At 39.8% G+C, this 27250-nt stretch overlaps 1 protein-coding gene and 1 non-coding gene across 2 annotated transcripts in view; both read left to right on the forward strand.

The window, feature by feature from the left end:
* The window catches only part of LCP1 (lymphocyte cytosolic protein 1), a 54407-nt gene that overhangs the window by 16412 nt on the left and 10745 nt on the right, over positions 1 to 27250 (forward strand). The window contains exons 2-13 of the mRNA XM_039254371.1: positions 5568 to 5654; positions 6234 to 6397; positions 6566 to 6695; positions 8561 to 8693; positions 11494 to 11575; positions 13147 to 13312; positions 14660 to 14802; positions 17494 to 17589; positions 19444 to 19639; positions 21701 to 21779; positions 22633 to 22747; positions 23609 to 23742. Coding sequence (XP_039110302.1) covers positions 5591 to 5654; positions 6234 to 6397; positions 6566 to 6695; positions 8561 to 8693; positions 11494 to 11575; positions 13147 to 13312; positions 14660 to 14802; positions 17494 to 17589; positions 19444 to 19639; positions 21701 to 21779; positions 22633 to 22747; positions 23609 to 23742 — 1502 coding nt within the window. The 5' untranslated portion in view covers positions 5568 to 5590. The remainder of the gene's footprint in view (positions 1 to 5567; positions 5655 to 6233; positions 6398 to 6565; positions 6696 to 8560; positions 8694 to 11493; positions 11576 to 13146; positions 13313 to 14659; positions 14803 to 17493; positions 17590 to 19443; positions 19640 to 21700; positions 21780 to 22632; positions 22748 to 23608; positions 23743 to 27250) is intronic.
* LOC120246750 lies at positions 25984 to 26090 on the forward strand. Its single transcript, XR_005532125.1, has one exon. It is a non-coding gene; the product is annotated as a U6 spliceosomal RNA (small nuclear RNA).

A 27250-nucleotide genomic window follows, 5' to 3' on the forward strand; every position in this document is an offset into this window, starting at 1 on the left:
AGAGACCTTAAAATTGTTCCTGGGAGGGCATAGTTAGATGATACAGTCATTAGTAAGGGATAAAGAAGTGATATATATATACAATGGAATATTACTCAGCCATAGAAAGGAGGAAATCCTACCATTTGTGACCTTGTGGATGGACCTTGAAGGCATTATGCTAAGTGAAATAAGTCAGACAGCAAAAGGGAAATGCTGCCTGATCTTATTTTTTGTGGAATCTTAAAATAAGTAAGTAAATAAATAAGTAAGCAAATAAACAAATAAAAACAGCTAGAATGAAACTTACAGAAGAAGAAATCAGACTTGTGGTTACCAGAGGCAGGTGGTGGGAGGGGGAGGAGGAGCTGGAGTAGGGTGTTCAAAAGACACAAACTTCCAGCTGTAAGATCAGTAAGTCCTAGGGATGTGATACGCGACACTGTGGCTACAGTTAGCGTTTCTGTGTGGTATATATGAGAATTGTTGCCAGTAAATCCTAAGAGTTGTCATCACAAGAAGAAGAAATTTCCCCCTGTAGTCTTTCTCCTTTCTTTGCTTTTTTTTATTTTTAATTTTTAATGTTTTTATTTATTTTTGAGAGAGAGAGAGAGAGAGAGCGAGCATGAGTGGGAGAGAGGAAAAAGAGAGAAGGAGACATAGAATCTGAAGCAGGCTCCAGGCTCCAAGCTGTCAGCACAGAGCCTGACACGGGGCTCGAACCCATGAACCGTGAGATCATGACCTGAGCTGAAGTCGGACGCTTAACTGACTGAGCCCCCCAAACGCCACTCTTTCTTTTTATTGTATCTGTATGAGGAAATGGATGATAGCTGAACCTATTCTGATCACATGTCAATCAAACCATCATGCCGTGCACCTTAAACTCACATAGTGATGTATGTCAGGTATTTCCCAATAAAATTTGAAAAAACAAAACGGGGAGGGGGGGGCTCTCTTAATGCGGGAGCAGTGGAGTGGAAGCTGGAAGGAACACGTTTTCCTCAAACACTCGTTTCAGGCTCCAAATGGCTCAGCACATCTCATTACTGCAGTGACCCGGTGCCAGCTGAAACCCTGACGTACTATCCTTATGAATCCGACTAACATTAATACAGATGTTCATGCACTGGGGATATTTTTTCCAGGCAAACACATTAATAGACTGTGTAAAGTACCTAATATTTGAATCTAACCCCAGCAATATCCTTCTTAGAAATGGTCTGATCTGCATGCTTTTAATTACCTCCTCTTCCCGCTTCTCTGCTTTGTGAAAATGCTGCCATTTGCACGTTCGGTGCAATTAGTTAAAGGGTCTCTTCTCACTTATGGACCTTAATAGCCCTGTTAATGTTCCGTCCACCCTTTTCCTGCCCGGCTCACCAGCAACTGCATTTAGAACTCTAGCCTTGCTTTGAGAACTTGTACGTAGACAAAGCATTTAATCTCATTGAAATGTTAGTTTTCTGGCCTAGAGAATGACAGAGTTGTAATAAATTATTTCTTAATTGTGTTCTCAAATTGACTTGTGTTTTCAGGACTTACGGCTCATTCTGATAGTAAAAGAGACCCTCTCCAGGTACATATTCATGTGTGGGCCCCCATACAACACAGCCTCACAGTAACTTGGGCTGTTGACTGTTCCTTCTCCAATTCACCTTTTCAATGAATTTTCCTTTAGCTCTTAAATCACTCAAGAATTTTGGAATTTTAAAATGTGAGGTCTGTCTCACTATATGGCTTCTCTAAGTTGATCTTCCCCATTTTATAAATCTCTTAAAAAATACAGTTATCCAGATGCCCAGGGTTTTCATCTTGACCTACTTGCAGTGGTTTAAAAATCACATGGTTTTAAAATCATGCTTCCCTCACCGCTTCTCGATCTTCAATTTGAAAGGGCCATGCCATTCATTTTCTCAACTTTTCCATTGCGCCATGGTCTTTAGATTTTCTTTCTCATCTCATCTCATACTCATACAGTAACTCTTTTGTTTCTCCTTTCGCCCTGCTCTTGACCCTTAAAATGTAGTCTCATTTTTGCCTTTATTTGTGTTTCTCACTAGCCCCTTACAGTGCTCAACAGTCTGAAACTCTCATGTCAAAGGATAGAGTTAAGTTTAGACTCAGAGATCCCATTCGTGCTTCTTACCTTTAACATTGTTCCCTGCTTTTAGGGTAAGTAGGGCAGTGTAGACCTGCCTCACCTGAAATGAGGAACAGCACGTGGCTTGTGGCAGGCATTTGGAAAATATTGGTAAATGAATGGATTTATCTCATAGCCCCATGAACACCCATGAACCAGGAAATGTTAAGACGCTTAAGAACAAGAAAGGCCAGCCAGCTCTAGGTCTAAAGGCCCTTTTTGGTTTTATCAAAGATCTTGTGAAAATGTGATGGAGGAGAGCCTTCCCTCAAGGTATATATGGAATATTTGTAAAGGCATAAAGGAAAGCCAGGCCAAATTAGTCACAAGGATTTAGTAAAGGGTACAAATTTATGTACTAATTTCTTAGCACAGAGGCATTGCTTTCTTAACACATGAAAGCAAAACCTTCCTAAACTAGGCATACTAGATAGGCTTTCTGTGTTATGGTTTTTTTTAATCTCCCATGGAGTGTATGTATGAGATGGTTAATAAATCATTGCTGAGTGAGCGTATGGGTGGACAAAATGAACATCTAACAGAAGTGGGAAAGCATTGAACCTGAATAGACAGAATGAGGGAAGAGAAAAGACTGAGAATTGGAATCCTGCCTGCTCCTCTCCCTGGCTGTGTGATCTCAGATATGTGTTCTAACTTCTCTGAGCTTCTGTTTCCTGTTCTACAAAATGGGAATGTATATATTTTTGCCATCAGATTTCACTGAGGGACATTAAAATAAACACAGAGCGTGTGTTTACTGTATCTCATAAGTATTCTCTCCTGGGTGAGGTATTACTGTCAGACCTCAGTTCTGTGGTCCTAAAAAAAAAAAAATGGCTTCTTTGGCTCTTATAGATAGAATGAAGTATGTGACTGATGAGATTTCCCTTTTTGCATTCACTTCTAGAGAACTTGGAACTAGATTTTCAGCCTGCTTCTAGCAAATGTGCGGTCTTCACTGTGGAAAGATTGAAGCTCCTCTGCCATTATCTTGTCTTACCTATGCTTGCCCCTCCTCCTTAACTATTACGTGATTTTATTCATTTAATTCTTCCGCTTGGGTGTAACTTTGTAGCCTGGCTTAAATTGGTTTTGGAACAAGGCTTGGCGAGGGAGGAAGGAAGGATGGATGGAAGGAAGAAAGGACGAGGGATGGAAGGAAAGGAAGAAAAAAGCAAAAAGGGAGGGAGACAGCGAGAGGCAGAGAAAGAAAGGAAAGGAGTGAAGAAGGCAAGAAAGTCGGATAGCCATTGGCCGTCCCTGAGGGTTATTGTGCTGTGTACGTGTTTGCTTTATAGTTAAGTTCTACGTGGTTTTACCTTCCTTCAGAGAACCCAGTGAACATTTGTAGATGCATGAGGTAACTAATAAAATTATTCATAATAAACCATATTTTAGAGGAATTGAAATAACAACAGTATCTAATTCTATGACTTTCTTTTTTTTAATGATTATTTAATTTTAAGAGAGAGAGAGAGTGCACACAAGCAGGGGAGGGGCAGTGAGAGAGGAGACACAGAATCTGAAGCAGGCTCCAGGCTCTGAGCTGTCAGCACAGAGCCTAAAGCAGGGCTTGAACTCATGGACCAAGAGATCATGACCTGAGCCCAAGTCAGATGCTTGACCAACTGAGCCACCCAGGCGCCCCTGAGTCTATGACTTTCAATCATTCTCCCTGGAGTTCCTACTGGTACATAAGGTCAGAGGAAGTGGGATGGTGGAGACAGGGAAACATTTGGATTTTTTCACCCAACACCTCTCAGCGTTGTTATTTTGACTTGTTCACTTCAATCTACATGTAAAGCTTCTGTTAACAAAGGATTTGGGGGAAAACCAAAGTTTGAAACCACTGATATGTGTACATAACTAAATAGTAAGTTGGTGGATAATGGCAGAGGATTTGCCAAATGGAGCATGAGGCACTTTTGGCCTATAGATTTAAGTGTTAAAACCGTTCCCTATTTTATGTGATTGTTGGTTGATTGGCAGTAAGAGCAAGTATAGCACTATAAAATGCTGTGAAAACATAGAAAAGGAAATGCATTAAAGTAATATCCTGTAACAAATATAAAATATGTTTTTTAAATGTTTATTTTTGAGAGAGAGAGAGAGTGAGCGAGAAGGGCAGGGGCAGAGAGAAAGGGAGACAGAGAATAGCTAGCTGGCTTCACATTCTTCAGTGGCAGAGCCCCATGTGGGACTCGATCTCATGAACCATGAGATCATGACCTGAGCTGAAATCATGAGTCCGAGGCCTAACCGACCAAGCCACCCTGGCATGTAAAATATTTGTAAAAATCAGTAACTTCACTAAAATGTTCAAATTATAATTACATGTAAAAATGCCCCATCATCTGTGCTCCTTCCCTGCTCATCCCTTCACTGCCAGGAAATCCAGTAAACGTTAGCGGAACTGCCGTTTGAAATATTCTGGTGTGGATTAGCCAAGGACATGGAGAATATAATCTGTTTTCTGTTTCATTCTCTTTTTGCCCACAAGAGGGCAGCAATAAAGCACAGGGAAGGGGAAATTAACTCCAGCACTAGAATTTAAGTTTCAAATACCTAGTAAGTCCCCGAGATTCCCATGTATGAATTATTAGAGGGTCAGGTTCCCTTCCTCTTTCCCTAAATACTGAGAGAACTTTGGAAACTCCCTTTGAAGTTATAAAAGTTACCTATTGGCTTGGCCTAACATTAATTATAAATGCAAGCATGACATCCTCTCTAAAAAAGGTATTTATGTAAAACTTAAGTGTTATAGTTGTACATTACCATGTGGCGCACTACTCCAAGACTTAGTGATTTACAACAACAGTCATTTTACCATATCTCTCGATTCTGTTCATTGATTGGACACAGCTGGTTGGTTTTTCTGCTTCGTGTGATTTGACAGGGACTGTGGACATCCAGGGTCTCCAATTAGCTGGAAGGTCCCAAGTGGCCTACTGTGGTGCCTGGTGGTTGATGCTGGCTGTCAGCTGGGACCCTAGGCAGAGTGCCCAGTTCTGCATTGGCTTCTTATTCATGTGGTTTGGACATCTCATAGCATGGCACTTGGTTTCCAAGAGGGAACATCCTAACAATGAGCATTCCCAAAGGAAGGAGCCAGAAGTTTCCAGTCCCAGACATGGCTCCTGCTGCCTTCTCAATGGTCAAAGCTGACACAGGATCAGCCCAGATTCAAGGGGAGGGAAATCAACTCCACTTCATGATGTGAGGAAAAGTCTGTATACACAGGGAGAGGAGAAGTGGTGAGGGCCAACTGGAGACCACATGGAGGGTTATGAATAAGGTTATTTCTTACATATCGGGAAGCTCTGTATAAATCACGAGGGATACAGAGGGATATTTCTTCACTTAATAAGTGGAAATTGCTGCTCACTGTGGTGCTTTAAGATCTGAGAGCACAGAAGTCATTCCTTATGTTCTTCTCCTTCCTCAGATCTGTTGTGTAAAGCAATAAAAATGGCCAGAGGCTCAGTGTCCGACGAAGAAATGATGGAGCTCAGAGAAGCTTTTGCCAAAGTTGGTGAGTAGACCTGCAATTCAGGTCACATAATTGTGTTCTGTACTGAGTAGCTTCGGGACAGATTCAAAGAACTGGCAACATGAGCAAAATAGTGGAAATGAAAGGAATATGGCGGTATTGGTTAAAGGAGCTGAGGGAACTGAATTTTGAAAAATCTACTTTAAGAAATTACTTCTTTCTCTATCAAAACATGGAGTATGGACCCTTTGAACCCTGCAGCTTTTCTCATATTCTTGTCTGATATCTTTGGTTTCCTTTGTTTTTCTACTATTTCATACTTTTTCTTTGTATCTCTAAGCTCGTGATTTATTTTCCCATCTGTTTCTGTAAAAGTCTCTTTGGATTCTGTTGCCAAAACCTCTATTGTGACGTTATGACCCATGGATGTTGGAAGTGACACTGATGCCCATCTCCAACAGAAACGGGCCTCTCGTGAGATTCTGATTCTTGCATGGCGTCAGGCTGCGACCCCTGAATGATTGCCTCTCCAGCCCACTCACCTCCCATCTCACCTTCCCCCACCTCTCCGTCCTGTTTCCTGAACTTCCCTGAAACTTCAGGTCCTTTCTTGCCTTGCAGATACCGACGGCAATGGGTACATCAGCTGCAATGAATTGAATGACTTGTTCAAGGCTGCTTGCTTGCCTCTGCCTGGGTACAAAGTGAGAGAAATTACAGAAAACCTCATGGCTACAGGTGACCTAGACCAGGATGGGAGGATCAGCTTTGATGAGTTTATCAAGGTAAGTATGAGGCAGAACACGAGGAGATGCCTTTGAAACTTGGAATCTTAATTTGAAAAATACCCAGAAATGCATTCCCACCCTTCCCACTTCAATATTACATATTCTTCCCTTTGCAGTTTTCTTGATCACAGATTGGATTTCTAAAGATACATGACATTTTTGCAGGTTTTCCATGGCCTGAAAAGCACAGATGTTGCCAAGACCTTTAGGAAGGCAATCAATAAGAAGGAAGGCATCTGTGCGATTGGTGGTACTTCGGAGCAGTCCAGCGTGGGCACCCAGCACTCATATTCAGGTATGCTGTCCCCCGGGGTGGGGAGTGGAATTGGGGAGAGTGCCTGCGTGAGGGGAGACTGGGGAGTAGTCGGAGAGGGAGCCATATGGAAAGGATCTGTGCCTTCTGGGGCTACAGATTCTAAACTTGGTCTTAAACCTCGGGGGTGTGAACCAAGACAGAAGCCAACACGAGGGTATTGACTATGGCTGTTTTCCTGTGGTTGGCGGGCTAATTCCAGGGACATGATGTAGGAGGAGCAATCCTGGTTCTAGGAAGAGTCTAATACCAAATTATCTCAACAGCATTTAAAAAATACATTGAGGCTGCCAGAATTCCTTTCTAAATCTTATGGATAAAATGAACTTTTCAGGCTTTTATCTTCTCCAAACTTCATGATTATTCTCAATGCCTACTGATTGGTCAAGATTATTATGTTTTACGGGGCGCCTGGGTGGCTTAGTCGGTTAAGCGTCCGACTTTCGCTTGGGTCATGATCTCGCGGTTCGTGGGTTCGAGCCCCGCGTCGGGCTCTGTGCTGACTGCCAGCTCAGAGCCTGGAGCCTGTTTCAGTCTGTGACTCCCTCTCTCTCTGACCCTCCCCTGCTCACGCTGTCTCTCTCTCTCTCTCTCTCTCCTAGAAATAAATAAAACATTAAAAAATTAAAAAAAAAAAGATTATTATGTTTTTACTGATTTGGAAGGAAGCTGTGTATTTATTTTGAAGGCTGCCATCCAACAGCCCTAATGGAAACTACCAAAAGTTCAAACACCACAGTAATCCAACAAATCCCAAACTGAGTTCTTTAACACACTGGTTGATCTTAAAGATAAATTCATGGTTAAGTACCATCTGTAATTATGAAGGCAGCGTTTAATCTTTTACTTTTAAAAACAGAAATTATGTAAATATGCATTATGAATCTTCAAGACAATGAGAACTCAAAGTTTTGTGACTCAGAATTCTTCTGGGGGACACTGTTGTTTTTAGTGACACACAATTTGGGAAACACCGTACTGGGCTGTAAGACATAACATTAGGTTTTATTAAAACTTCCAAAATCAGGGGCGCCTGGGTGGCTTAGTCAGTTAAGCGTCCGACTTTCGCTTAGGTCATGATCTTGCGGTTCGTGGGTTTGAGCCCCGCGTCGGGCTCTGTGCTGACTGCCACCTCGGAGCCTGGAGCCTGTTTCAGTCTGTGACTCCCTCTCTCTCTGACTCTCCCTTGCTCACGCTGTCTCTCTCTCTCTCTCCTAGAAATAAATAAAACATTAAAAAAAAAAACTTCCAAAATCAACTTCTGGCAACTTTATTGATAAGGAAGAAAGATTATATCACATAGGATTTTACTTCATAGCATTTTATTATAACTATATAAAGAAACTCAAAGATCTTGTAGGGATGATCTGTGATCATCTCACATTTGAATTGGCTGGGCTGAAGGCAGCCTGAGTTTTATCCTGTAACCATTAGATCACATTCATATTTAAATTGTATCTAAATACAAATAAAATATATCTAATATGTTACATATTATATATATATCTTCTATAGAGTATTATATATATATATATATTCTTCTGGGGGACACTGTTGTTTTCAGTGACACACAATTTTGGGAATATATATATATATATATATATATATATATATATATATCTTTTAAATCAGCTTGCCCTATGTTTTATGTCTTGGAGTGAATAGAAATTCTATTCTATTCTCCAAGTCATCTGAGATTTTTTAATGTCAATAAATGTAAGATGATAGGCTACGGGACCAGATAGCACCTCAGTGGCTCTCCTGGGCGTGGCAGTCTGAGATCCATGTGTATAATTTTATGTCGGATTCCACTTTGCAAATCAGCCATTTTTATCATTTACTTGCAGAGGAAGAGAAGTATGCCTTTGTCAACTGGATAAACAAAGCTCTGGAAAATGACCCCGACTGTCGACATGTCATCCCAATGAATCCAAACACAAATGATCTCTTCAATGCCGTTGGGGATGGCATTGTCCTTTGGTAAATAACACTTCCTTCTTGGTTTCCAAAGGTTTTCCTGGAATTTTCTGGAATACCAACAATTCATTGTGCTTATCCTAGGCCAACTTCCTCCGGTGCTCAGCGGGACTAGAAATGCTTTCTGACTTGTACTTGGCAGGTCCCAGAAAGCAAACTAATTTCAAAAGCAAATTATAATGAGAAATGTAAAGCTACTATCGCTTGTTTGGAGGAGAGGGATGCATAGTACAGAGACAAACAAACACAGAGGGCATGCAAGAATACAAAGTCAAAAACAATTATTTTTGGAACATATGCCACTTGGCTTCATCTGAACATGACCTACCCTGAAAGTACATAAATTGATAATAGCAGTATGAGGATTGAAGCAACCCAGTGCAAGTCCCTACACAGAGACTTTTGAGTGGTGCACACAAACAGGCAATTCACATGCTGAGGACACCTGGGAAAAGAGGAATGTATTCTGTTTGCGGAAGGTCTCCACACACATTTGGTCCTCATGGTGTCTTTGAAATGCTTCTGTAGCTCTTGTTTTAGCAGCTTCTAATACCATTGTAAGACATGGTATTTCAAAAGGCTTGAAATACCCAGTCTCAGGTGGGCTCAGGAATTGAAGGGAAGGATGGATGGGCAAGATTTAAAACTAACTCATCCCTGCTCTGAGCCGAGCACTTCTGCTTTTGGTATTCTATTTATTAGAGTTCACCATTAGATTTCATTTTAAAGAGTTTCAACTGCCAAAAATAAAAAAAAAAATTTAAATAAAATTTTAAAAAAGGGGCGCCTGGGTAGCTCAGTCGGTTAAGCGTCCAACTTCGGCTCAGGTCATGAGCTCATGGTTCATGAGTTCGAGCCCCACATCGGGTTCTGTGCTGACAGCTCAGAGCCTGGAGCCTGTTTCAGATTCTGTGTCTCCCTCTCTCTCTGACCCTCCCCCGACTCGTGCTCTGTCTCTCTCTGTCTCAAAAATAAAAAAATAAAAATAAAAACAAATTTAAAAAAATGTTTCAACTGCCAAAAAAAAAAGGACATAAAAAATGTGGGCAGGATCAAATCCTAATTCCTTAGGTTTCCCACAATGCACCCTATCATCTTCCCTCAGTCTCCTACTGGCTTTATCTCCTAAGACACCTATGACTCAGGCAGGGACCCAGTGCAAGGCACTGAGTGAGTGGCTGCATGAATAATTGTATCAGCAACCATACTTATTCTTCCCCATACATGTCCTGCTCATAATGAAACTGGCTTTGCCTTTTATTTTTCTTTTTAAGAATGCCTTTTCTCGGGAGCACCTTGGTGGCTCAGTTGGTTAAGCATCCGACTCTTGATTTTGGCTTAGGTCATGATCTCGTGGTTCGTGAGATCAAGCCCCACATCAGGCTCTGTACTGACAGTGCAGAGAATCCCGGCTTGGGATTCTCTCTCTCTCTCTCTGCTCCTTTCCTGTTCACATTCTCTGTCTCTCTCAAAATAAACAGACTCTAAAGAAAAAAAAAAAAAAAAAAAGGAAAAATGCCCTTCCCTATCCTCTCCTCCTATAGAGATCCATTTACCATGACAGTTTCTGGTCTATTCCAATCTTCCAGTGGTCTCTTCCTTCACTGGGTTCTTAAAGCATTATTTGTAGTACTTTGAAAGCTGTCATAACATTCTTCTTTTGGACTCATGTAACTTCATATCAATATATTTTGTCTCTATAATTGAGCCATAAGATTTTCAAGAGAAGGGTTACCTTATACTTTCTTAATCACTCCTCCCTCCCACCATTTCCCAAGACTTCTAGCTCACAAACAGTTTTATATTTTTCAAATAATAATTTAGGGGGTGGTTTTGCCTGAATTGCAATAAAGTATCTTTTATTTAAATATATGCAAACACACACACACGTGACAAAATTATGGGAATACATCTGTAAAGACCATCACAAAAAAGGTAGTTGTGTAAAAAGTATTAGGAAAAAATGTAAATGCTGACTTCTCATTAAAAACAAATAGCCACAGTCAAGTTTACTATTCTATGAATTTGTTGTTGTTCCTTTGGATTTAATTTTTTGACTTCCTTTCTTTAAATGAGATGGAAGTGACCTAAGGAAATTTATTTTTTATGCTCCAACAAAGTTGTTCAACGAAAGCTAAATGAGTAAAATCAGTTTTTCATGAATAATAACTGCTTACTTTAGGTGTCTGATCAATATAGTAGACACTTCACTGGGTGAAATTTCTCAAGCACTGATTCACCAGCGGGTACAGCAAGTAAGCAGGGTATAAAACATTTTATCATCCACTTAGTTAAAAGTGTAGTGTTCCACCAGGTGTCGATAGAAATTTAGACAGAAAGCACTGAGTGTTATGTGGAAACTAATTTGACAATAAACTATTTGTAAAAAAAAAAAAAAAAAAAGAAATTTAGACAGAAAGGTGTAGATGGTCATTTATATGTTAGGGACAATTTTCACAGCTGAGAAAGGAAAGTTCTCCTGGTGAGTTTGCCTTGGCTTTCTACCCAGAATTTCCTAAGATGCTAAGGAAACCAGAATGATTTTGCAGCTTTTTAGATACATGAATGAAGTGGGGGGTCCTTATTTCCTGCCTCAATATATTCGTCTGATTTCAGGAACATTAACCTTTCCCATAGATAGTGTGAATATAGTCAAAATTGCATAACTGACTTGATATCTAAACACTGGATTGCGTAGACAATCTCATTGTCTTATTTTCTTATGGTATTGCTAGAATTCAAATTCAATATTACTGGACTCTGCTATTTGGAAGTCAGCTTTCTTTAATTGTTTCTTTCTCAGTAAAATGATCAACCTGTCAGTGCCAGACACAATTGACGAAAGAACAATCAACAAAAAGAAACTCACCCCCTTCACCATTCAGGTATGTCTTCTCTCTATTACCAGACTATAGGATTGTACTTGGAATGCATGAGCCCCAGAACTGCAGAGTCCACCTTTTCCGGGTGCTTGGACATTATTCCAGAGCACAGGTTTGCGGCTGGTAATTTGTCATGACTAGTGGGATACAGAGACATTTTGTCTTTGTCTTTAATTAATAGAACAGGGGGGCCACGGAGGGGGAATGTTGGTGGGGTATTAGTATTCGTGGGACATCCTTTGTTTTGGCAATTATGAATAAAATTCACATTGGCTAAAGTTTCAACTCAAACTTTCCTTAGCAATTTATCTTTGAGCCGATGCCAGGCACACCGCATTTTAGCTGAAAAGATAAGCCTTTCTAAGAATTGAAGGGCTGAAAGACGGGAAGTGCTTTGGCAGCCTCACAGCGGGATTGGCCACGGTCGGCGGGGTGATAAATATAACTTGGGTTTTTCAATTTGTTGATTAACTGGCACAGTAACCCATGGTTAAGTAAGCTATATTTCTATGTTATGTTCCAGCGTTTTAACATTATTGTGATTCTCTTGCTCAGAAACCATGTCTCACTACTTAAATCATGAACGATATATTATGCTGTCTGGTGTAAACAACACCGTGTACTTTTAAAATGAAAGTAATAACCATAGTGAGGACAATGATTACATGTATATGAACGTGCAGACTGTTAAACCTTGATGTTAAATTTTAGTCCTAGCTATAAATAGAAATGGTATTTGTATTCATCATTTGAGCCCTACACTAAGGCAAAACCCCACTTTTTTCCCCGATAGTTCCCTTTCCAAGTCACTGTGGCCCGTGTTGTGTTTTTAATTTGTCATAAAAACAACTTCTGCATGTCCCTGCCTCAACATCTTCTCCTTTATGGACCCAAGAACAGTATATAGATTCTAGACTGAAAAGTTCATGGATTCTGTTCCAACTGTGTTTGAGATACATCACATGCATTGTTGTTAGTTCTAAGAACATGTGTGCATGTGTGTGTTTGAGTGTGTGTAGGTATATGTGTATTTAAGGTCCCCAGATATTATGGACACTCAGTAAATTGTCATACTGAACACCACTCTATCTTTCCCAGGCATTCGATTTGTATCTTTTTCATTCTCTTAATACCCAATCTGAAAGTCAAAAAGCTGTTTTGTTACTCTCTTTTATGACCTTGATTTACATCAACACTTGTGTTGTTAATGATAGCCAGTGACAAGACAATGACAACTCTCAAAGGTACCCCTCTGTGTCTGGCCAGTGGAGCTGCTGAGTGGATACGCTCCATCCCAGGGCAAAATGGAAAAATGGAAGACTCATTAGTTTCCTCCGGGCCAGGATGGGCCTTCAGCTCAGGGAGACGGTTTGATTGAACAGATACCGCGTAAGCCCATTGTCTGGGTTACCAGATTTCCCCCTTCAGTTGTTACTCACTGCTTTTTCTCAATGTTAAAATTTAGTGAAGACCATGCCTCTAGACCTGTGAACTTTCCAGAGGCAAAACATTGTTGTTGACCATTTGACATCTGCAAACTCAAAACCCAAATTTGTACAACTTTCCTCCCTCAGGAGAATTTGAACCTGGCTCTGAATTCTGCCTCAGCCATTGGATGCCACGTGGTTAACATCGGGGCTGAGGACTTGAAGGAGGGGAAGCCCTACCTGGTCCTGGGACTTTTGTGGCAGGTCATCAAGATTGGGTTGTTTGCTGACATTGAGCTCAGCAGAAATGAAGGTATGAGCTGAGCCACAAATGTTATTAATGGCATGGCTTTTTATTAATGCATGTGTTGGGGGCTGTAAGAGGAAGATGTCAGGAAGAGTGAAGCCCAGAATCCTCAGTTTTTGAAAACTATGGTTGTATTGAATCTGTTGCATTAATGTAACAGTTTCTATCCACACTGACCGGGCTTTTTAGAAGGACAGAGCAAAAGCTTTTTAAGACCGCAAGCTAATAGTAATGCTTGTATAGAACCTAGAGCCCAGTCTGGCTGTCTGGGATCTAACCTCAAGAGCTTTTCTGGGTTCACATTGCCTTTAGATACTTTGTACCCAAATAGAGTACTTCTTTTAACTTGTATTTTATGAAGCAATTCTGATTCATATACTGCAGTGATAGTGCCAGATTAGGAGAAACTTGGTCTATTTCTTACCAAGACTATGGAGGATTACACTGAGAGTTTCAGAGTTCTCAGCTAAACATTATAGCTGTCAATCTTATCCTGTCTGCTGTCAGCATCCTCCCTCATTTAAACAATCACAGCCCTGTGGTACAGACAGAAGTAGTAGATTGTGATAAGAATCATACAAAAAACGGGGTTACTTTTTAGTTTTCTGGTACAGATCCCAAGAATATGAAATCTGTAGCCAAATTCTAATCTTGATTTATATATTCTTTTAAATTTCTGTCTCCAAATCACAATAACCAGGGAAGGATCCTGGGCTGCCATTTAAACCAATATATAAAGCATGATATAGAGGAGAAAAAGCAAATAAGAAACTTAGAACCCACAAGAAAGAATATTGATTTGCACATTATGACCTCAACTGCATTTAAGCCTTCTAGCTGAGCAAAATATATTTATTCAGCTGGGAAAAATAGAGGAAAGAGTTGATTACACTTTTTGAGATGCTATAATTATTCAAGCAAGCATTTGAAATTCAAAACCCCTATGGGAATAGAAAAGAGGACAATTGTCATTATTATAAAATTGGGCTCTTAAAAGCAAAACTGTTGTCATATTGTGAAATGTGGTCTGATGGAGCCAGCAGAGCTTTCTGAGCCGATGATCTTGGTTATTTCTGTGTCTCTGCTCTGATACTCTTAGGCACAGCTTTGAGATTCACTGGTGACTTGCCTTCCCCACCTGAAAAATGAGGACAATAGATAAGATCTCAATACCTTACATTTGTTTTCAGGGAATGGTAATAAAGCGTTTATTCCACAGTACAGGCTTATAAATACCTTTACCTCAGAGAAATAACATTGCTATGTTGGCTTTCCAGCAGAGCCCACTGAAAGTTCTAACGAATCTCAAATATCCCCTGTATTTATCTATATTCGGCTTTTGTCCTTCTTCAGCTCTGATTGCCCTTTTGAGAGAAGGGGAGAGTCTGGAAGACTTGATGAAACTCTCCCCCGAGGAGCTCCTGCTGAGGTGGGCTAATTACCACCTGGAGAATGCAGGCTGCAACAAGATCAACAACTTCAGCACGGACATCAAGGTAGGAGGCGTGTGCTTCGAACACGGCCGGCCGACTGCTGCCGTGAAGGGGGATTGGGGCGTTGATGGAGAAAAGGCAAAGACTCAGGCTATGTCACTTCAGAACCTCTAGGGTTAGTTAGAGGGTGGCTGGTGCCCTGCGAACTGCGGGATCCCTGTGCAGCTCTTGCTCTGGGCCCCATGCAGATCTGTCCAAAGTACTAGTGACTTTGATGCAGCAGCGTGGAAGGGAGGTGGCCCTTTCTGGAGCTGGAATGTCAGCAAGTGAAGGGAGGGAAGGGCAAGAGGTGAGACTGCTTTTCAAGGAACAGAGTACGTGTAGGCCTGTGATGTCTCTCTCATGTTTTCAGTGGGAGCATCAGGTGAGAGTCCTTTAAAAAAATTAAATAAGAGTTACTCTTCTAATTACACTAAGAATACCAAACACGGTGTCTAGTGCATGCCAGGCACCGTTCTACTAGCTTTATGCATGTAATTGGCTCATTTGATCCTCACAGTAAACCTTTGAGATAAAGATTATTATTTTCTCATTTTACAGATAAGGAAACTGAGGTTAAAGAGAATTTTAGGTAATTGGTTCAAGTTCACATAGCTGGGGAACAGGATCGGATTCAGATCCAGCAGTCAGCCTCCGTGGTCCCCATATTGGACCACCAGACATACTGCCTGTCTAAAACAATTCATGGATTCCTTGAAAGGTTTTCATTTGTAGAAACCAGAGTGGGTTTTAGAAGATGATGATCCTGGAAACCATCTGCAATGAGAATTGACCCCAGGACATGAAGAAGAGCAATCAGTCCTACAACAGAGATCCAAAGGGGGAACGGCTGAGGGAAGCATGCCCTGTGGTTTCAAAACTTTGTGAAAAGTTCCATGTCACGGTGAAGGACAGAGGTTGACACTGAAGACAGAAGTGCTGAGGTAGAAAGAGCTTAAGGAGAGGCCAGGAGGCTCATAAGGCAGGCGCTAGTAGTAAATGGTGTGAGAGACTGGGATGTAGCTTGAGAAATGGTCCACTTTCTCAAAAGTTAAAGAAAAGTTCTCCCTGGAGTCAGAGGAAAGGTCACATGACTCACCAAAAGTCAACCCTGGTTTATATTTCTGTAAGTGACAGCTTCAGCTTCCCCCTCTGTGGACTCAGTGGCTGCCAGGCCTGGTGCCAATTAGAGTGAAGCTTCTAGATACGCAGTCCCCCATTCCTTAGGACCTAAGCTAATAATGACAAGTTAATTTTTCTAACCATGTAACTTTCACTGGCTATTATTAATCTAGCGCCACTAATCTAACGGGGGATTTAACAGGAGCTGGACAGTGGCATTATCTTCCTTTGTGCTCAGCTGTTAAGCTCTGCACCTGTTTCAGCCAAAATTTCCAAGCTTTTCTTCCAAAATTAGGCTGCTTCATCTGAGCCATAAATTTATCTGATTTCCAATTACTAAAACTGTGTTTTTTAGAATAATAATCATCAGAACTAGCAAGCTGAGCATATACAAGGGTTGTGCCTGTGACCAAAGAACAGCTGTATCCCGCCCAAGGTCAGGGCTGTGATGTATGTCAGAGTACCTGGAACTTTGAGGGGTTTCAGTCATACAGAGTCAGCACAGCTGGGCGCAGGGGAAACACCTGCCCCTGAGTGAGTGAGATTTATTAGGGTCAGATAAAACAGGGCTAGTCTCAGCAAAGCTAAACAGATATACCACATGGTAGGCAGGTTTCTTTTGTGCCAAACACCTGCATGGAACTTTCACTGACTTCAAAATAGCTACAGAGAAAGAAAAGGGGTGGGTGCAAGGGAGAGATAAAAATGGGTTTCCCCAGGCACACCATCAGGGGCTGGCTTACCTGTGTTCTGATCTTTCTAATATCACAGGTGGAGAGCATACCTCTGCTCTCCCCAGGCCTGGTCTAGTTTTAAAAACAAAAAGAGTAACAGCTGATTTCTCAGTCTTTAAGAGAAATTAAGATGCATTTAAATGATTGCAATAAACTACCTGAATAGTGCATGCTTCTACCAAATGAGCATAAGTTTATAATTTTAAGACTAAGATTCTGAGAATTCTTTTTGTCAATAAGCATATTCGTAGAAACATGAGATTTCAGTATCTATATGCAATCTGCTAGAAACTTAATCTTTTTCAACTTTGTGATGAACATTAAATGCACTTGTCATAGTAATATCTCCTTTTATGTAAAGATTGCTTGTTAATGCTCCAACCTTCTGTCTCTGAAATTTTTCTTTTTCTTTTGCTGATTGTCCACTTAAATGTATTTTTAAACTCTGCTTTAAACTTCTGCTTCCTTTTTCTGTCACTTTTTTTTAATTCAACCTTAGCTGACTGACTTCTACAGCAATATAAAGGTATATTTTTTTTTCTGTATACAATTTAATACATATACATAAAGTCTTTTTCTCCCCTAAGTACCGCAGAGTAGCATTTGCCTCTTTGGGTTGCCTTCTGTGTGTGTCATATATTTGTTATACCTCTTTTTAAAAAGAAAGTCCAATATGTATGTAAACAGACAAATCGAAAACTCAAATTAGTGAATGTTTCCAGCGTTGTTAATTAAGTTGCATTCTTAAATGACAGTCAAATAATAAAATAGAATATGTTTGCTTTTGGGAAATTACTGTCTTGCTAAGTATGTAATTAGCTGCACTGTTTTGAAATTGTAATTTCTTAATTTCTCACAGGACTCCAAAGCTTATTACCACCTGCTTGAACAGGTGGCTCCGAAAGGAGATGAAGAAGGCATTCCTGCTGTCGTTATCGACATGTCAGGACTCAGGGTAAGGCCATGTCCCAAGCTGCATTTAGAGAACGTGAGGTTAAGTTGGTAGTTCCATTGCCCCCCGTGACCCTGACTCTGGGGCTGCATGAGTGGAGATCTCTGCGTGAAGCCCTGTTAAAACTGTTAATAATAGTTAATGGTTCAGGGTAACAACTGTGGGAAATTGAATCTGAAAATGGATGTTAAGGAAAGAAAGAAACTACCACCAATCCAATGCCACACATTTCTGTATATGGTTCATCATTTAATAGGGCACAACAATACCAAGAGGTATGATTAGTTCACGTTTAGGTACCCGAGTATTATTTCTAGAAATCAGTGGGATATTTATACAAATAAATAAACTTTCACTTTGTAAATAAAAAAATCTGAGTCTGAGAAGGATTAATTAGTATGTCCAAGATCATATGACAGACTGTTGGAAGTTATCTGATCTAAGGCTGAGGTCCTTTTCTTCTGATGATAATAAGGAAACAACACCCCACCTTTGGTCTTATGTACCAGGTACTATACTAGGCATGTTGTATACACTGTGTCTAACCCATGCAAACATCACTAAGCTAAGTGTTAATAATTATTTTATGGTTGAGAAAACTGAAGGTCACAGAGGCTAAAAATCATCTTGTGGCCACAGAGCCGGTACATGGCATAGAAAAGATTTAAACCCAGGATGGCTCCCATATTCATCAAGCCACAACCCTGCCTCATGACATCAGTGGGGATAATAGGAGAAAAGGGCTGGATAAGATTGTGTGAGTTCTTAGAAGTGTCTGGTTTGGGGTGGGGGGATGGGTACGGAGAGGGGCACTTGTGGGGATGAGCACTCGGTGTTATATGGAAACCAACTTGAAAATAAACTATTTGTAAAAAAAAAAAAAAAAAGTGTCTGGTTTGAGGATTCTTAAAAACAGTCAACACAGACCTTAGTTTTTCTATCACTTTAATATTGACCTTGAGAGATTACCTTATCCATTTTTGTGCCTCATTTGAAATCATTAGAGTTAAGTCCAATCAGTGAACATTAAAGTTAACTCATTTCTGAATGAGAAGCTCATGAAATGTATCATGTTCAGTGTTATCTAGTAAAACTTCAATTAATAAATAATTCAATTTAAGTTCTGTTTTCTGAAAATTAGTGGTTTCATAGACTCTTAAGAATTTTAAGAATGGTGGACCACATTTAAACAAAACTTTACCTTCTAATAAGAGTCTACTTAAAAGGACTGGAGATCCTCTACAACTCTTTGAATAGAATTTTAATAGATCACATCCTCAAAGAAGTGTACAAAAGCCAAATTGTTCTTATGTATTTTTCAATGACACTATGTAGCTCGCCTAACTAGTGTCACATTTATTTTGAGTTGCAAGTGTACCAACTCAGTTTGGAAAAGGTGTTTATACTAATCAGAAGTTCTTATTGACAGGTGTAAATATCTTTGATGAACGGAAGAGTATAATTTTTGATGATCACATGAACACTTTTGATAGACAAAATATCATGGACTCTGCAAACAAATAATAAAAAGGAAGCTTAATCATAGAAAATAATTAAGATCAACTTAAATGATGGATTGTAGAATCTCTTGAATCTCTTTAAAAACAGGACAACTACGCATTCATCTGAAATAGTTCTGTATAGAGATGAGAGACTCAGTTTCTGAGATTCCTTTTACGTGTAACTTGCTGATTTCAGTTTAGGCAACCGTAAGTAACAGTATGCTATGGTTAAGTGTCTCTCTGAGGTTATGCACTGAGGACTTCAGTATGGTTCCCATTCCTTTTTCATGTTACCCTGCCTACTTTGTGCATGGAGAGCCTTGACCCAACCTTGACCTGACCTTCATCATTACAGGAGAAGGACGACATCCAGAGAGCAGAGTGCATGCTGCAGCAGGCAGAGAGGCTGGGCTGCCGGCAATTTGTCACAGCCACAGATGTTGTTCGAGGCAACCCCAAGTTGAACTTGGCTTTCATTGCCAACCTCTTTAACAGATACCCTGCCCTGCACAAACCAGAGAACCAGGACATCGACTGGGGGGCTCTTGAAGGTAATTGGAAACCTGTTGCTTATAGGTTCGTAAAGGCATTCACAATTCTAATTCAAGGGCAGTTTGAAATTACCTGCTAAGCAAATGTAAATCCCTCACACAGTGGGGAAGATTTGCAAACAGGTCAGCAATTCTCTGGTATATAACAAAGAGAATAAATAGATTAATCAAGTCAATTACAGCCTAGCAGGAATAATCAAATACCATTATATCATGTCCATTATACATAGGCTTCATCCATTATCAGAATTAAATGTTTTAGGGAAGACAATGCATTTAATTATCAGATGAAATAAATCCTGAGTTCCAAAAACCTAATTTATGTACTTAATGGACTGAGTGTTAATTCCTGGAGGCAAGAGATTGCAGCCACTCATCATCTAAAAATATTTAACTTAATGCTAAGAGGTGCTTAGTGGGGTTTTTGTTTTGTTACTTCAAATTGGATTTGGGGGTAGGGTGGGGAAGAGTAAAGTTTTGAGGCAGAATCTCTAACAGTTGGAACTTGGGGATTAGTGCCCTAAGATCAAACAAAAAGCATGTAGCTGTAGTCGGGTCCTTTTCCCTGTCGTGAATTAGTTTCAATATTGAGACAAAAAAATTCAAGACAAAATTGATATGAAATGAATCCAACCAAAGAAAGGAAATCTAGATTTAAAATCTCGATTTTTCTTTTTCTGCAATGCCTTACCCAAGCTGGATGTGCAAAATCAATCTGTATTCCAACAGTGGTGCCTTTGAATCATTTGATAAATTGTGGTCAGGGGTCCAGGCGTTTTGTTGATTACCAAGTATATACATCAAGCCCTCTAATCACCCACTTCCAGCTGCCTCTCGAACATCCCCATTTGGTTCCTCTGCCATCACTTGGAATTCAGCAAACACAAAGCAGAATTTATCCTGTCTGCCTCCACCCCACCCCCACCCTGCAACATGCATCCCCATCTTGCTACCATCTCCCCGCTCTCCCTTAGAAATTCTCCATTTTCACTACTCATACCACTTTTTTCTTCAGTCATCACAACCCTGGATTCTGCTTTGATATTTTCCTCTTCGCCTCTAAGTCTACTGAATTAGTAAAATACTAATAGTTCTTCTTGCAGAATGGCTTTCAGATTGTTATTTTTCCTTACTGCTTTCTGGGCTCTTATTAAATCATACACCAATCATTTCAATAGGTCTTAGGGGCCTGTCTCTCCATTTATCAGGCACTTGAATGTACCCATGTGCCAGTGGCACACGCTTTCCCCTCTGCGTGTTTAATTTAAATGCACGTTGCCTTTCAGTAATTTCGCACACTGCTGCCAGGCACATCACAGTACCGCCATCATTATATCTCTGCCTTGCTCAGGAATTTATTATAGTAATAAAAAAGAGAGCCCATAATGGCTGGCATTGTTTAATATATCAACCCAAATCTGGTAGCTGGCAATCAGAGATCCCCGATTCTGGTTCCAGCTGCTCGACAGCCTTATCTCCATGTATAACACAGATCCCTGAAAAACGAGTCCCTAATGGTCTTAACACAGACCTTGCCTCTCGCTCCCTTTGTGTTCCTATTTACCCTGTCTCCTCTCCCCACCACTTACCATTCCCTCAAATCCTCTCCCCTTTCCTCTTTGAGGTCCAGATTTGACTAGTCCTGTAAGGTGAGGCTCAAATTCCACTCCCTCCAAATTTAGCCCACATTATTCTCTCTCCTATCTGAACTCAAATAGCAAATATATTTACCTCCTATGCTGGCTCTCTAGCTTGCATGATCTCACTCTGATGCCTAGAAGTCTTGTCCTTGAAAGAATGTTAGCCTTTTAAGCACCAACTCTGAACCACTTCTCCGGACAGGAGCTCATACACTAATAGATGCTACAGAAACAGTCACTGAATTGGAATAGAGAAAAGAATTAACACAGCACAAGTGTCATCCAAATCTATTAAGGTTTATTGAATTAATTTTTTCATTCTTCGTCTAGTTTTTAGTATAACCTCTTTAGTGAAACTTTGATCATGAAAAATGCCTATTTTTTTAGGGGCCTGAAAGATAATGGGTCTTTATTAATTTAGGTGAGACGAGAGAAGAACGGACATTTAGGAACTGGATGAATTCCTTGGGCGTTAACCCTCGAGTCAATCATTTGTACAGGTGAGAATATGTAGGGACTCATCCCTTCTTTTTAAACATACAGATCTTTTTTTTTGAAGTTTACTTATTTATTTTGAGAGAGAGCAAGAATGAGAGGGAAAGGAGCAGAGAAAGAGGGAGAGAGAGAAAGAGAAAGAGTATCCCAAGTAAGCCCCACGCTGCCACTGCAGAGTCCATCATGGGGCCAGAACTCATGAACTGTGAGATCATGACCTGAGCCTAAATCAAGAGTTTGACACTTAACTGACTGAGCCACCCAGGCGCCCCATGTAGGGACTCATCTTTAACGTGAGAACTGAGACCTTGAAAGATCCCTGGGATTTCAGATACCTCTATGGCGTGCAACTCTCTTCCCCAAATGTGTGCATCTTGATGAGAAGGGGAATAATACCAAATGGAGCTGCCCGTGTTGTGTCTTCAGCTGAGAAACTCACTTCCATTGACCATCCTTGCTGTGTGTCCAGTAGAAAAATCAGAATCCAGCAAACAGACAGATTTACTACATATTGTAAGCCTGCGATCTGCTCATGAGCAGGCAAAACAAACAAAAAAGTTAAGTGTATGGGATTTGGTCTCCCATGCTATTTGTTGAAGCCATATTTCTTTTCCTGGAGGCAGCGTGTTCTGGCTTATGGGAACATAAGCAGTCACACTTGGGAGAGACCTTGAGGAAGTTTCTTCAGTTTCTCTGAGTCAAGAGTTTCTTCACCTCTACAGATGGAGCTGCTAATACCAATTTTGCCAGGTTATCGCAAATATCCCTTGTGCTGATGTATAAAGAAGTACCTGCCCACTGCAGGCCCTTAATAAATGGTGGCGACCTGAGAATTCTTTTCTGTTTGTTTTTGTTCAGTGACTTATCAGATGCCCTGGTCATCTTCCAGCTCTATGAAAAGATTAAAGTCCCTGTTGATTGGAACAGAGTAAACAAACCACCATACCCCAAACTGGGAGGCAACATGAAGAAGGTAAACAATGACTCTTTGATGTTCCAACAGGCAGGTTAAGCCATAAGCCTGCAGGAGCACCCTGTGAATACTTACATAAGTAATGTTTATCCAAGGATTAAATTATAGTACAGCAATCAGAAGCCTGAATAGTTTCATTAAAGTGAGTCCATTATTTCAGTTGATTACTTATTTATAATTCCATGTCGGATGTCTTTAAACATTATGATGTAAAAATTCTAATTAAGATAATTAGAGCGAGCAGAACTACAGGGTTGCTTTTCCACCAGCAGGATCCTTATTCTAATTCCTAAAGAATTAGAGCTTTATACAGACAGTTTGACTTATACAAAGAACTGTGGGGACACTTTGTTTCATAAAAACAGCAATGGGGTTGGCACAAATATTTCTCACCGTCTCTTGTCTCTCTGGCTCTTTACGATCCAAGCGTAGCCATGGGAATACCTGTCCCACACGTCAGCCATTATGTGCGTGTAAGATGGAGGATCTGGATTTTCCATGTCGGCCTCCACAAATTCAGCTGTTCTAGGAATAGTATGGACAGGTAACTGGGCGTGGCCCTCTATTTCTGTGGTGTGATATAGCCATGACAGTATTCATAATAATGAATTCATTTTGGTTTTGCACTTGGAGCACACTAGAAATATTTTTTGGTGGACACAAGGGGTTCTAGGGAAGAAAAGATGGCAAATACTTTGACTGATTAGAATCCTAGAATTGCAGAACCAGACAAGACGTGAGAGACCATTCAGTCTGATGATATTTATTTCATTTTGTGTCTTTTTTAAAAGTTATCTCATCTGGTATTTCTGACCATAGAGATTATGGCATTAGAATGCGTTCCTTCTTGCTCCTTAACAGCTTGAGAATTGTAACTACGCAGTGGAGCTGGGGAAGAATCAAGCTAAGTTTTCTCTGGTTGGCATCGGTGGACAAGATCTCAATGAAGGAAATCGTACTCTAACATTAGCCTTGATATGGCAGTTAATGAGAAGGTAATGTATCAGGGAAGTGGCTTTTTTTTGGGTATCTTATCGACCTGGAAAAATATGAGCACATTTTCAGGAATGTGATATAAACCAGCAAAACTACGTTGTAAGCTAAACTTAAAACCAAAGGAGTATTTTTTAAAATTTCCTATTTTTTTTTCCTGTTATTTTCCCAATTTTTATTTTCCTGTTATTTTTTTCCTATTTTATTTTAAGCTAAACTTAAAACCAAAGGGGTGCTTTGTTATTTCCCTGTCATTTTTTTCCTTTCAAGTCTTTAAATTTTCTTTAAGGTATTTTGAAACTCTGTTATTAGATTACTAAATATTTTAGATGGCTTGTCATTTTAATGAGTTACCCCTTTCTCATCATGGCATGACCTTGTTTACTCCTGATAATATTCTTTTCTTTGAAATCTACTTTTCCTGATGTTAATATAGCTACTCCAGCTTTCTCTTGATTAATGTTGGCATGACATATCTTTGTCCAATATTTTTGATTTATATAAATAAGTCAATTATCTTTTAAAGAGGCTTTCACAATAAGGGGAAAATGTGCTATACTTACTTACACCTTTGCCATTTCTGGTGCTTTTCTTTCCATGGTGTTGATCTATATTTCCATCTGATTTAGTTTACTTTCTATCTGAAATATTTCTAATATGTACATCCACTGGTGAGGATGCATTTCAGCCTCCAGATGCCTAAAAAGTCTTTATTTCATTTTCAGTTTTGAAAGATATTTTCTGTGAGTGTGGAATTCTAGGTTGATAGTTTTTTTTTTCTTTTGGTACTTTAAAAATAACGTTCTTTGTCTTCTGGCTTGCATTGTTTCCAGTGATAAATCTGTTATTCTTATCTTCATTCCTTTGATATACTGTCTTTTTTCTGTGGCATATTTTCAGATTTTCTCCTTATCACTGGTTTTAAGCAAGTTGATTATAATGGGCTTTTGGTATAATGGGCTTGAGGTTTGTTGAACTTCTTGAAACTGAGAGTTTATAGTTTAAATCAAATGTGGAAAACTTTTGGCTTTTATCTCCTCAAATATGTTTCCTGTACCACCCAGTCCAGTTTGTTTTTGGGTAACTCCAAGTCCACACCTATTTGGTCATTTGAAGTTGTCCCTGGGTTTATTGATACTCTATTCATTTCCCCCCTCTGTTTTCATTTTTCCACAGTATGTTTCATTTGGGATAATTTCTATTGCTTTGTCTTCAAGTTCACTAAGCTCTTCTTCTGCAGTGTCTAATTTTACATTAATTCCATCCAGTATATATAGTTTTTTAAATCTCAGACATTATAGTTTACATGTATAAAAATTTGAGTAGGGTCTTTTCAGCATCTCCTGAATCTCTTTTCTCTACATATAGAACATAATTATAGTGATTTTTTTATGGGTCTGTTTCTATTGATTGATTTTTGTCTTCATTATAGGTCATACTTCACTGCTTCTTTGCATGCCTACTAATTTTTTATTGTGTGTGAAGCGTTGTGAATTTCACCTTGCTATGTGCTGGATATATCTGTTTGCCTTTAAATATTCTTATATTTTGTCCCAGGATGCAGTTAAGTTACTTAAATGCAGTTTGATCCTTTTGAGCCTAACTTTTAAGTTCACTTAGTTTTGAGCTAATTTTGTCTCTCCATACTGAGATAATCCCCTCTGAGTACTGAACTTGATGCTCCATGTATCATGAGGGTTTTGACACTCCAGCTGGTGGGAACCACATTAGTTACAGTGCTGTGTGAGTCCCAAGAATCATTCTGCCCATTCGCTTCTGACAGCTCTGGTCCCAGTCTTTGGTAGTTTTCTCTCACACATGTGCTGAGTTTACTCACTTTACTCAGCTAAAGACTTGTGTCAAACACTCTGAAAATGTCTGGAGCTTTCTTTCTAGATGACTCTTTGCTTTCCAGGCAGCTCTCTCCTCTATGATACTCTGCTCCAGGCACCTTGGCTTCCTTGAGTTGTCAGTCCTGTCCTCTCAACTCAGAGGGACTGCTGGTGCTCTGCTTGGGTTCTCTCTCCCTGCACTGCAGCCTGGAAACTACATGCAATAAGCTGGGACAATCGTAGGGCTCGCCAGATTTACCTTCCTAATTTCAAGAATGACTGTTTTGTGCTTCCTATTGTCCAGTGTCTGAGCAACATTGTTTTATATGTTTTTCATTGTGTTTGGATGTTTAAGGCAAAAGAGTAAATCTGGTCCCTGTCACCACATCATGGCCAGAAGCAGAATTTCCTGTGCTCGCTTCGGCAGCACATACACTAAAATTGGAACGATACAGAGAAGAATAGCATGGTCCCTGTGCAAGGATGACATGCAAGTTCGTGAGGCATTCCATATTTTTAAATTAAAAAAAATTAAATTAATAAAAAATAATTTAAAAAAGCAAAAAAAAGAAAATGTACAAAAAAAGAAGCAGAATTTCCTGCTAGTTCTTCACAAGATAATTTTAGATACCTTTTAGAGTTTAATATAAACCTGATCAATGTGAGAACCATGTGGCAACAAGGCAGAATATGATATATAAGTAGAAAATAAATTATCATAAAAGTAAACAATTTTTGGTACAAAATCATGAGCCTAGGAAGAATTTAAGAGAGCAAATCTGTAAGTATAAAACAGTTTACTTTTAAATGCTTCACACTTTTCCCCTCTACTGATAGCCTTGACCAGGCAGAAATCTTACATCCCTTAATTAGAATCTATGTTACTATGACTAAATTCATTTTCTACCTGGAAGGAAGTTCCAGAGACCACATGTCACATTACATTATGTCTAACAAGTGAATGACAAAGACGAGGCATGTGTCTCTAGGCACTCTGGCTTTATTCCCAAGCCACCGTCTGTAGGTCCTGATATTCTTAATGGTCCTCAAAGTATGTCAGTGTTTGCAGGTGATGTTGTATAATCAGTAATGATCATAATGGAGTTCACTACCTGATTCTCACTTGCTTTACCGGGTATAGTGCTCAACCACCCATCTCTAAACTGAGGTCTCCTTGAAATTTTAAGGCAGGTGTTGCAAGGCTTTTCTGGCACAGAAGACTTCAGAACTAAAGAAACATCAGCTACATCTTTTATTTTGCTGCATGCATTTAAAACATCACTGAAAGTGCCCCAGGGCTGCCCTACCAGCATATTTTCAGAAACATGTGTGACTTATTTTCTATTACCTTTCATGTGTGTTTTTAATTTGTAATAGACTGGCTTCAGCTGCTGATTGCTTTATTTATTTTTTTAATGTTTTATTTATTTATTTATTTATTTATTTATTTATTTATTTTGAGAGAGAGAGAGAGACAGAGAGTGAGCAGAGGAGGGGCAGAGAGAGAGGGAGACAGAATCCCAAGCAGGCTGTCAGCGTAGAGCCTGACATGGGGTTCGAACTCCTGAACCATGATATCATGGCCTGAGCCAAAGTTGGACGCTTAACCCACTAAGCCACCCAGGTGCCCTGATTGCTTTAAAAACCAAAGCAAAAGTCTTTTTAGCTGCTATGGTTA

The sequence above is a fragment of the Hyaena hyaena genome, unplaced genomic scaffold (genome assembly GCF_003009895.1).
Source record: "Hyaena hyaena isolate Hyena2069 unplaced genomic scaffold, ASM300989v1 scaffold_483, whole genome shotgun sequence".
Lineage (NCBI taxonomy): Eukaryota > Metazoa > Chordata > Mammalia > Carnivora > Hyaenidae > Hyaena > Hyaena hyaena.